Here is a 10469-nt window from a genome sequence, read left to right on the forward strand (position 1 = left end):
TTGCCTGCTGTACTTCAAGCGTCCCGAGCAACGGTCGTTTTATCGCTTTCACTGGTGCCAGTTCTACAGCATCACCCCCTCTCCTGCTGAGAAACTCTCCCATCCTAAATTTTCAATCCTAATTTCACCCTGTTCCTAAACTGAGTCATGATTTTGAGACAGCTGACAGTGGTCATACCTCTCCCTCAGCCTGCATGATCTTTTGCTTCTTTACCCAGTCCTTAAAAACTCTCTGAATTTGCGTGTTTGCAGAAGTCCAGAAGGGAACATTACAGTCATCCTGCCCCACCTCCAAGTTGACCATGGTTACAGGAGTCTCTGCATTAAGTCCAGAACTTCTGGCTGAACTACAGGAAAGGGTTAAGAAAAATACGCAACTAAAGCGTTGCAGAGCTCCTCGTTCCCTTGCACCTCTCCTCATGTATTTGACCGACAGGTAATTACTCCGCTTCGTCCCTGGTCTGCTCCAGACAGGCTGAGGAACTTATCCCTCCCTTCGGCTGGGCTGTTCCCGAGACTGAAAGCCTTTTTCCTTTCCAGATAATTGAGGAAGATGAGCCAGTCACCTCTTAACTCTTGGCTACACCGGATACTTACCTTCTTGATCCTTACAAAGCCAGGTCTCCTCGACAACTTCTGCACCGAGCCCAGAACGGACCGAAGCAATGGGAAATGGCTATAGAACCACTGAAACTAACCTCCACTTAACAGTACTCTGCTTAAACCCTCGAGGACTGAGTTCGATCCGATAAAGCGTCAGACTGGGACCTCAGGGTTAATTATCCGAGTCCTCTTCATGAGTCATCCTTCAAAGAGCACAGTTCCCCAGCCTGCTTCCTCTTGGCCAAATTAAAATACACAACCAAATTACATCCTCTTTACCATCTGATCCAGGTGAATATTCTGTAACAGACCTATCTCCACCTCTGCTCATCTTTTCACTAATACCTCATCTGCAAGTTTTTCTGGCATCGTTTTGAGTCTCATTTCTAGCTTACGAACAGAGTTACATCAAGAGCAAATCTTGTGATGCTTTCCTGCTAGGAATACTCCCTTTAGGCTATGATTTTTCCAAAGGTTTCTCAGATACAGTCCACTTTAACGGTAACACATCCTCCACAGCAATCAGAGGTGTGAGGACATGTGCAGGCTTAGACCGTCACGTAGATCTGGGGGACAGTGTTCTCCAGGAGACACAGCTCTGCTCCAGGAAAGGAGCTTGCAGAGAGCAAAAACTCAGGAAAGCAGTCAAGAATTTGTCAATGCAACCTTTAGATAGGTAGGCTGATACACATGCTTGTCAAAGCTGGGCTAAGAGAAAGCCAGCAAGATCACACCAATATCAGGGTAGTAATGCTGATCCAAGTTAGAAAAATATTCCCTCCTGACCTGGAACAAATGCCCCTTTTTTGGCTGGTTGGAGGAGTGCAAACAGAATTTTTAAAAAATGGAAAATGAAAAATAGTCTTTTAAGGCCTCTGCTCACAGCTACATCAGCAAAGGCGAGAACGAGTAAGCGAACTTGAAGTAACGTTCAGCAAACTTCTGGCTCCCCGGAGATTAATCATTCAGATTTCTTTTCCTCCCTCTCACTACTACTATACTGAATTTATTGGGATTAATTCCTAAAAGCTCTGATGAAGCACGTCACAATATCCGCAGGTGTATGAATCACAGTGTTGAAATTAAGCAATATTATAACAGGGCATGAAATACGGAGCAATAACTCTTTTTCACCGCCTGGCTTGGCCTCTCGCCAGAACAGCACCTACAGCCACGAAGTCGTTCACTCACCACAGTATTTCGGGCGTTCAGCAGCCCTTATTCCACCAATAAAGTAACGTCAGTAATCAGGCCAGCAGGACTCATTCATCCATGCTGTGTCCAAAGCAGGCAGGTATAATCCAATATCCCCTCAGCTGCACAGAGTCATTTATTACCAGAACCAGATATTGGAATATCCTTAAAATAGCTGGGGCGACCCGTCCCGCAACGCGCGGGCCCTTCGCTGTTTAACCGCAGCTCTGTCAAATCCATCACCATTCTCTGCAGGAATTGTGAGACTTCAGACTAAACATTCAAAACAAGGGAACCGCTTTGCTGTTTAAACGGGACCGAAGGCAGTGCCTCCGTGATTAAGCAGGGAGAAATGCCAAAAAGAAAATGAAAAAAAAAAAACAAAAATTGAAGCGGCTAGGTTCAGAGGAAGGATCAGCTGCTCGCCAGAAAGCAGACAGGTGATGAAAAGGCAACGCTTAACGCTACCAACGTGCAGTCAACAGAAAAGCATTCAAGGGTATTTGCCAGCTCCAGGCGCTGCCCGTTTCCGCGCCGCGCTTACGCGAGCCGCAAAGGGATTTGCTCCAGCGCGCGCCGCCTCCTCCAGCCCCGTGCGCTCCTCCCTGGCCTCCCAGTAACGCGCAGCCGAAGGGAAGCGGGAAAGTTTACTCAGACCATCACGGTGCAGGTTCAGGGGCCAACGGGAACGGAAAAAACAGTATGCCAGCTGACTTTAAGGGAAAATCCTCCGCTTCCCAGCCCGAGCCAGCCGTGCGGCCGCAGCAGGCTCTCTGCCCACCTGGAAGGCTCGAGCTCTGCCAAACCCTGCATTGGCGGGCCTCTGCAGCCCCAGGGCACGAGGGACGGACCCAGCTCTGTGAGCCAGGTACTCTACGGCGGTGTGTCGGACCGGCGCAGCCGGCAGAGGCACTTGATATGCCACAGGGACACGTAATTCTGGGCAACTCCATCTAACATCTTTGGAGAGCAAAGGCTTTTATCTACACTAAATGCAGGCTTTTGCAAGAAGACCCAGAGGAGAGGTTTGGTAACCCCTTCGTTATAGTGATATACTGGGGCAAACGCATAGGAGCGCGAGGCTCCAGAAGGAGAAACTGCCAAGCCACGAGGAGGAGAACGTCACTTACGCAGTCCCAAGTCACATCAATCCGTGCACATGCATTACGCGCCAGGGAGTTTTATTGCACGATCACGTTACTTCCCCACAGCCGCGCGTCTTCCCCGGCAGCCTTTGCTCCGCGCGAGACGCTTTTGTCGGAGCAACAGAAGGAGCTGCACGCGAGTTACGCGAGAACCACCGCGGCCCAAACCGCGAGCTCTCCCTCTGCCAGGGGATGCAGGCACCCATTTCCACGACAGGCTGGCACGTCTCGAAACCAAACAGATCCCCCAAGGATCGCCTCGCGCTGCCGCTGCAGCCAGCCTCCGTGACGCAGGCACTCCTGTCCCCCGGCTGGCTCAGGGCACAGCACCACCAGCCCTCCAGAAGGTCCAGGTCATCGGGCCGTGGTTCACCACCACAGGGCACCCAGCCACCCCGCTCGTCAGCCACTCTGCTGGAACGGGTCCACGCACCAAGGAGAAACTCCTCTGCCTGCAAGTCCTACCCAGCGATTTTCTCCTAGCTGGAGGTGGAGAGGAGAGCAGCAGATGCTCTCTGCCGTCACGGCCGCTTCGCCACGAAGCACTCGCCGCCGGAGGGAGGCCCGGGGCCTGAAGGGACACGGGCAGACGAGGCTGAGCTGAACCAGCGCCTGCAAATAGGCTATACCGCAACTGCCACAGGCCCGAGCGTCTCATCGCTACTGCAGACCTCTCCAGGACGTTCCCCTGGCCTGCTCTGCCTTACGGAGCACAGCTCTCCCTCATAAGCTGGATTCTCCTCGCATTTCCTCGTCCCCCCAGACGAAGCACGCTTCTGGAGCTTCTGCCCACCGTGCCCCTTGGAGGGCAGGTGGAGCGAGCTGGTACGACGCTCGGGCGAGGGAGCTGCAGCGGGTTCCTCGCTCGCTCCGGACCCGCCGGCTCCCTCGGAGCCTGGCCAGCAGCGCCGTTTCCTTTGCGGTTCCCAAGTCTTCCGGAGACCACATCTCAGTACTGCGGGCAGTTAATGAGGGAGGTTAAGAAAACTGGTTTGAGCGAACACAGAGGAATGTTTCTGCAGTTCCCTGCATTTATGGCCTGACCGCCCACCGACCCCGGCATGTAATCTGAGCCCGGAGGTGAGGGCAGAAGGAAAGGGAGGGGAATTTGCACAGGGAAGCGGAGCAGGGCATGGCGGGGCCGCCGGCGGAGCGTGCCAAGAGCAACACGGGGCCACGTTTCCCAGGCCTGCAAAAGAGGAGGGCTCTCGCAGGGAAGGGAGCGGGAGGGACCGCGGAAGCCGGCAGCGTCCCTGCAGCAGGGAAGCTGGGGCAGAAAGCGAGCTGGTGCAGCACGCTACCAGACAGCCAAAATCTTTCCGTGCAAATAAAACACGGCCTTGTTGTCCGCTCACCACCGTTTCCGTGACCCAGCCAGTGGCCGCCCCACACGGACCATGGGCTGTCTTGGGCTATCTCCCTGCATTTAAACCCGAGTCGGACATTTTTACAGGACTGGAGAACTCTATCAGCACAAAAGCAAGCCTGGCAGCATCCAACCCCTGTTCATTCCTTCCAGCGCTGGACAACCCGCACGCTGCCAGACAGGGACCCCGCAGTCGCAGCAGACCCAGCTTCTCCAAACGCTGGCAGAGTTGTGAGCTGAGAGCTCCTCCAAGAAGCCTCTGAAATGACTTTACAAGTATGGCAAAAATATGCCACTGTTTCAGGCAAGAACTTTTGTGGCACTCGGGCAGGTTATTTATAGCGTCAAGCAAGCAATCCTCGGCTAAATCACGCTGCATCTTCGCTGCTGGTTGAGCAGACCCTGCAGAGCACTCCATGCTCAAGTGCTGCCAGTATAAACAGCCCCAAAATAAAGCTGCCAAGTCCTTCGCACCCAGCTAAATAGGTGCAGAGCCTGGAACAACCTGCCTCCGACTTCCAGATTTCACCCAGCTTCACAACCCCGAACTATCTGTTCCCACCAAATCTAACCTTTTAGGAAAGGAAAGACGCCAACACTGAGGGAGCCTGAAGCAGAAGAGAGCTGAAGACCTAGATAAGAAAAATGCTTGGAATCCAATTTACTTAAAATTCTCAGTCTTGTTATGTCCCCTACAACACACAAAAATGTATGCAGGAGTGGAAACGCGCATGCTTAATTTTCTCCCAAGGCCACAAGCCCTTTCCCAGTAATGGAATTATCTTCACAGCGATCAATAGGTATTGCCATAGATCACAGCCTCGCGAAGGGTGGAAGGAAGGTGAGTCACCCAGTCTGGCGGAGCATTACGAGGACTCCTAGGAAAGGACGTACCGGATCAGACTAGAGTCTCCTTCGTGTCCTGTCTCCAAACATAGACAGCAGCAGATGTTTGGTTCAATTTCACTTTCCCACGCATGAAAGTAGAGAAAAGTACTGAAAAACATGATAGAAAAAGCGTAGCTGCCAAAATTTCTTAAGGAATAAAAGCAAAAAAGCCCAAACCCCTCAAAAAATCACTTACTGCTGAAGAGAACAGCAATCTTCCTAAACCTCTAGTCCTGCATTTATCTGCTGACAGGTCTGACATCAGGAACGACAGGTTTCCCCACACCCTGTCCCAAGGCTGCAGCCTCAGCCCACAGGCAGGGTCTGTCCGGGGAACAGGGTCTGTCCGCACATGCCCCGTCCTCTCCTTCCTGCGGAGACTGCTAATGGGGACCTATCAGAGCAGGTCACTGCCTTCATCTCCCTTTTCCTAGGAAGCCAAACACAACAACAGGGCACCACTAACGGATTAATGAGTCTTGGGATCGAAGGGTGAGCACTTGTTTCCAGCAAAGAGGTATGTGGCAACTCTGTATGAGCCAAGTCCCATTCCGGCTTCCAAACTACAAATCACCACCATGCCTTGCTTTGGACCACGAGTACTTTCTGGGCAGGAGTGGTCTCTTGCCACCTCTGAAGAGGGCCCAGCCCAAGGAGCTCCTGATAAAGAATGATTCTCTATCAAGTACTTCTGCAATAAGGGGTCAATAAGGGCCCTCCCAGTGCAAAACGGAGAGAGTTGGTAGCACTACAGCTAGCACTTGAATGGACGGGCGGTTCAGAAGTCAAATGACAGAGTACAAAACATGACTTAACTCATTTTACATCTCAGTCTTTTTGGATGTGCTGGAGTAGTCCGATTCCCAGTTTCTGAATGTTCAGAATTGCCAGTATTGCACAAATTGGTCCTTTTTGTTTTTTCCCATACCAAGTGGGCCGGTGCCCACTGAGCGTCAAATCACTGGGAAGATAAGGGGTAAGCTTGCATCTCCCCACCTTCCTCCCAAAATGCTGGGTAGGGAGGTAAGGAGGACAGAAGGTATCTTTACTCTTTAACTACCCATTTATTTAAACAGGAAATCATTACACAAGTGGGAATTTATGCCTGTTGCCCTGTGGCTGGCCGCAGCTTACAGTTCTTTCATCTGAATGTTTTAGCAAACTCAGGAGGCCCAGCTTTTGATTTTATTCGAGTTCAGACCACAATGCACAGAACAAAATGAAAGTCCTGCTTTCCCTCAGAGCCAGCTTCTCTGATTCCCAACAGCCTGATCGAGGCAGTTCAGAGACACAGGGGGTTTGGATGCCAAGAGAGATGGCCAATGAAAGCAGATCAAAATGTGTGAAATGTGAAATTCCGCAGAAGATGGAGTGGGATTTTCCAACTATTGGATTTACCTCCAGAAAGTGGATTAGCATAATCCTTAGAGGACACTTAACTCAGCCTTGATGTCCCTGTGCCAGAGCATATGGCTGCAAGCAGCTCCAATAGATGCAAGCACACAAGTATCTACACTGACAGCATCACATCGACAGTCCCGCTTGCCCCGGAGCTAGTTTGTTGCTGAATTCGAGAAGGACTAAAACAGTGACATCAGGGAAAGCTACCAGAAAGAAGGTGGCAGGTTGTGGTTAGAGGACCAATATTAGGTATGGAGGAAAAGAAGAACAAAAACCCTCCCCACAGTGTTTGCTGAACTATGGGAGCCAGATTGCTCCTTTAAGAGCTCTGCAGCCCCCAGGGCTGCTCTAGCCTACAAATACTCAAATAATTCTGCCAAAGAAAGAGGAGTAGAGCTACGGCCGATCGGGACAATATGAGGAGCGTGCCTAAGACTCGCGCGCTCCTGCTGTCCCGAGAGCAGAGATGCTTCGTCCCTGCCTGGTGAGCACATGCTGCCCCAGGAGCGAGGAGCAGCCCCCGAGGCCCAGCAGCCTCCTCGCAAAACCGCCCCCTTACCCTTGCGGTACGGCCCCCTCCCTCCCCGTCCCTCACCCGGTGAACGCGACGCCCAGGTTGTCACCCAGCGCCGGGGCCACCTCCGTGCCACGGGCAGGCTGAAGGGCAGCAGCTCTGCAGGGCGCTTGCGGGCGGGGGAGACGTATCGGTGCCCTGCCTGCCCTGCCTGCCCCAGCCAGCCTGCCCTCACGGCACTGCCAGCCTCTGCTTGCCCACGCCGAAAACGCCAGATTTTCCGCGGCCACCGACCCCTCTCGCGCCGTCCAGACCCCGCGGACGGCAGAAGCGCCCGCAGAGTTAAGCAAGGCGCTAGCAGCGCGGACACCGGCGGCCAGAGACTGCCGGAGGAGGCTCGAGTTGTACCTACGGCCGAGACCATCCAAAGACAGCGCACGTCCGAGCAGAAGAAAAGGGGGAAAAAACAGGGGACGCAGACGCGGGCTTGCAAGCGCCTGCCGCCCAGCGCGAGCCGAGCCGAGCCGCGCTGCGGGAGCGGGAGCCGCGCGGCCGGGCCGGGCCGGGCCAGGCACGGGAGGCGGCGGCGGCGCTCCCCGGGCGGCGGCGGCGGCGCTCCGCGGCAGCCCGCGCCCCGCGCCGCAGCCCCGCGCCCCTCACCTTGGCCTCGAAGCAGATGCCGTGCTGGAAGGCGTCCTCGTTGTGCAGCGGGACGCGCAGGTCGTGCCGGTCGTCCACCAGGTTGTACTTGGACTTGGCGGGCATGGCGGCCCCGCGCCGCACCGCGCCGCACCGCGCTGCCGCCGCCGCCGCCGCCGCCGCCGCCGCGCAACCTCCGCCCCTTCCCGCGGGGCGGCCCCGCGGCGGGGAGGCGGTGCCCGAGCATGCGCCGCCCGCCGCGCAGCCCCGCGCGGCCCCGCGGAGAAGGCGGCCGCGGGAGCGGGCTGTGCCGCCGCGGAGCCCGGGGATCCACGGAGCCGCCAGCGCTTCCACGAGCGCGTCACGGGATGGTTTTCCACTGCAGGCCGGATGCCGACATTCCCCCCACTCGGGACGGGGCAGGAGAGCAGTGCTGTGTTTTGTATCCAGGGCACAGAGGCTGCAGGCACACTGGGCTTTGGACACGGCTGGGGACGAGAGGTTGGAGCCCTTCTCTCCACCTTGTGCCAGCCTGCTTTGCTCTTGCTCTGCACTAGAGCTTCCCCTCTTTGCCTCAGCAGCAGGACTACAGCAACAAACATCAGCTGTCCCCCAGAGAGAAAGTTTCTAACTCAGATGGGATGCTTGTCTGGTGGACATGGCAGGGCCTGTGGTCACACATCAAAGTACTTGGTTTGTTTATTGACGACATTTGCAGAGATCCATGTGGGCAGAAAAGGTACGAAGACGTCCAAGCCCACCAGGACCTTAGGCAGTCTCGAGTACGGGATGGGAAGAAGCCACTGGTTGGACAGTCTCAAGCCTGGATCCACTCTGCTGCATTTGGTGACCTGGGCTCTTGATGCATGTGCCAGTTTACCTCTAGCAAAGGTTTGGATGTCAAAACTGAAGTCCCAGGGTCTAGAAATCATACAGCCAAGAAGAGCTGGGCATCTCAGTTCCGCAGTTCGGTACTGCTGCAGCATGCGAAGCAGCAGCTCTTCCTGCAATGGGTTTGTCCCAGCTGGAGCTACCTGTCACTGCAAGAATGATTTGCATGATACAGGCAGTGCTCCAGATGAAGTCTAGAAGACCCTGCAGGGAGTTTAGGATACCTGTGGCATTAGCACAGGATTCCCCGTTCCTGTTAATTTTTGTAACACAGCTGTGATCCAAGGAGGAGGAGGGGAAGAAAAAAAGTGAAGAAAGAAAAAGAAACAGTGCCCAAGTCTTCTTGCCCTTGCACCATGTTTGCCAAAACACCACCTCTTTCTCAGATCAGAAGATTGGAAGGACTCTGCCAGGACATCAAGTCTGATCTCCCACCCAGCAGGCAACCGTGCCAATACAGTACGTTCATGAAATTCCCCAGAAAGTGTGAAGATGTTTAAACCCCTTACATTCATGTTTGTCCCTTAAGTCCAAAAGCTGTTTCCTCCCTCTCAAAGATCAATAATTACAAATGCTAGAATTATGTATTTAAGTTGTGTAACTGGTTTGTTTTCTCCATCGTTCCGTTCCCTCTGTTTCCGCCCTGGCAGGAGGACGTGCGGTGGAACAATGGGCCGTCTGTGGGACGGGCAGAGTCAAAGGTCCAACGTACCACGCCAGCAGAAGCAGATAGAGATGTCAAAGTCAAGGAGACGTAGTACTGGGGACGTGGACTGTGCAGTCCTGAAAGGGTATTCCATAACCATTTGCAATACCCTCAAACACGTAAGCAAGAACAGAGTAGATGGAGTTAAGCTATAAGCTCAGCTAACTTCAGCCCTAGTGAGTGAAGGTGTTTCAGTTCCCAGCTCTTCCTCAAGCACTCTGGTATCAGTGAGGTCTAGTCCAGCCCTCTTGTGGAAACATATTGTATCTACTGTCTGGTAAATATGGGTCGCAGATTTATAAAACTGGCCTGCCATCTCCTGGGAAGGGAATGAAATGCAGCCCAGAAAACCACAAGCCTGCTGCCCACTGATGTGGAGACAGGGAAGGCTGTGCCCTTCTCCAGTGCTCCCACACCTCCCTCAGAGTTGCCCTGTGCTGGAGCCCAGGGGTTTCTTGTGTTTCCATCCTTCACTCGGAGCCCCAGGATCCTGCTCTACACCAGCACACAACCTCCCCCCCCGCCCCAGCCCAGGAAAGTACTGGGGCTGCACCACAGCCCACATCCAGCCTGTCCATCCTACAAGCACTCCTGGTGCGCAGTGAGGCCATGGCATGAAACCGCAGTGCTATTGCATCCATCACTGGGCAATTTCCAGACCCCCTTTTCTCAATCTGGAGTAGTTAGAAGATATTCTTCCTCCTGCTGGCAGCCAGGGACTAGGGAGGTGTAGGCTCCTGGGCTGCAGATCTGCAGGGTTGAGGGACATTGGTGAGCCCAGCATCCAGCGAGAGGGAGAGCCAGTCACCCACCTCGGTGGGCTACAGACTCTGGCATTGTTCTGCACTAAGCAAATTGGTCTAGAACAAAAAAAAAAGTTGGTCAAGAGGTGTTTTTAATCACAGACAGTGATTTGAAACAAGACAAAAAACAAACATGAAGTTTTGGCATCAGGCTTTTTAAAGCCAGACTGGCCTAAAAACTTCAGCATGCACAGTCTATTATTGCACTTTAAAAAAAATTATTTGAATTCTGAAGTCTTTTCATCAGAAAGATGTTTATTACTGTAACATTCACAGCCTGTAAAGGAAACCACCTTTTGTCTCATCCAGGAAGATGTGG

General features: G+C 53.6%; 1 protein-coding gene across 2 annotated transcripts in view; it reads right to left on the reverse strand.

Moving 5' to 3' along the window:
- NOS1AP (nitric oxide synthase 1 adaptor protein) overlaps window positions 1-7919 on the reverse strand; it is a 31605-nt gene extending 23686 nt beyond the window's left edge. For both annotated transcript variants that reach the window (XM_062581307.1, XM_062581306.1), the window contains exon 1: window positions 7772-7919. In XM_062581307.1, coding sequence (XP_062437291.1) covers window positions 7772-7876 — 105 coding nt within the window. In that variant the 5' untranslated portion in view covers window positions 7877-7919. The remainder of the gene's footprint in view (window positions 1-7771) is intronic.
- Between the last annotated feature and the right edge of the window lie 2550 nt (window positions 7920-10469).

This window comes from Rhea pennata, chromosome 8, assembly GCF_028389875.1.
Source record: "Rhea pennata isolate bPtePen1 chromosome 8, bPtePen1.pri, whole genome shotgun sequence".
NCBI classification, from domain to species: Eukaryota; Metazoa; Chordata; class Aves; order Rheiformes; family Rheidae; genus Rhea; species Rhea pennata.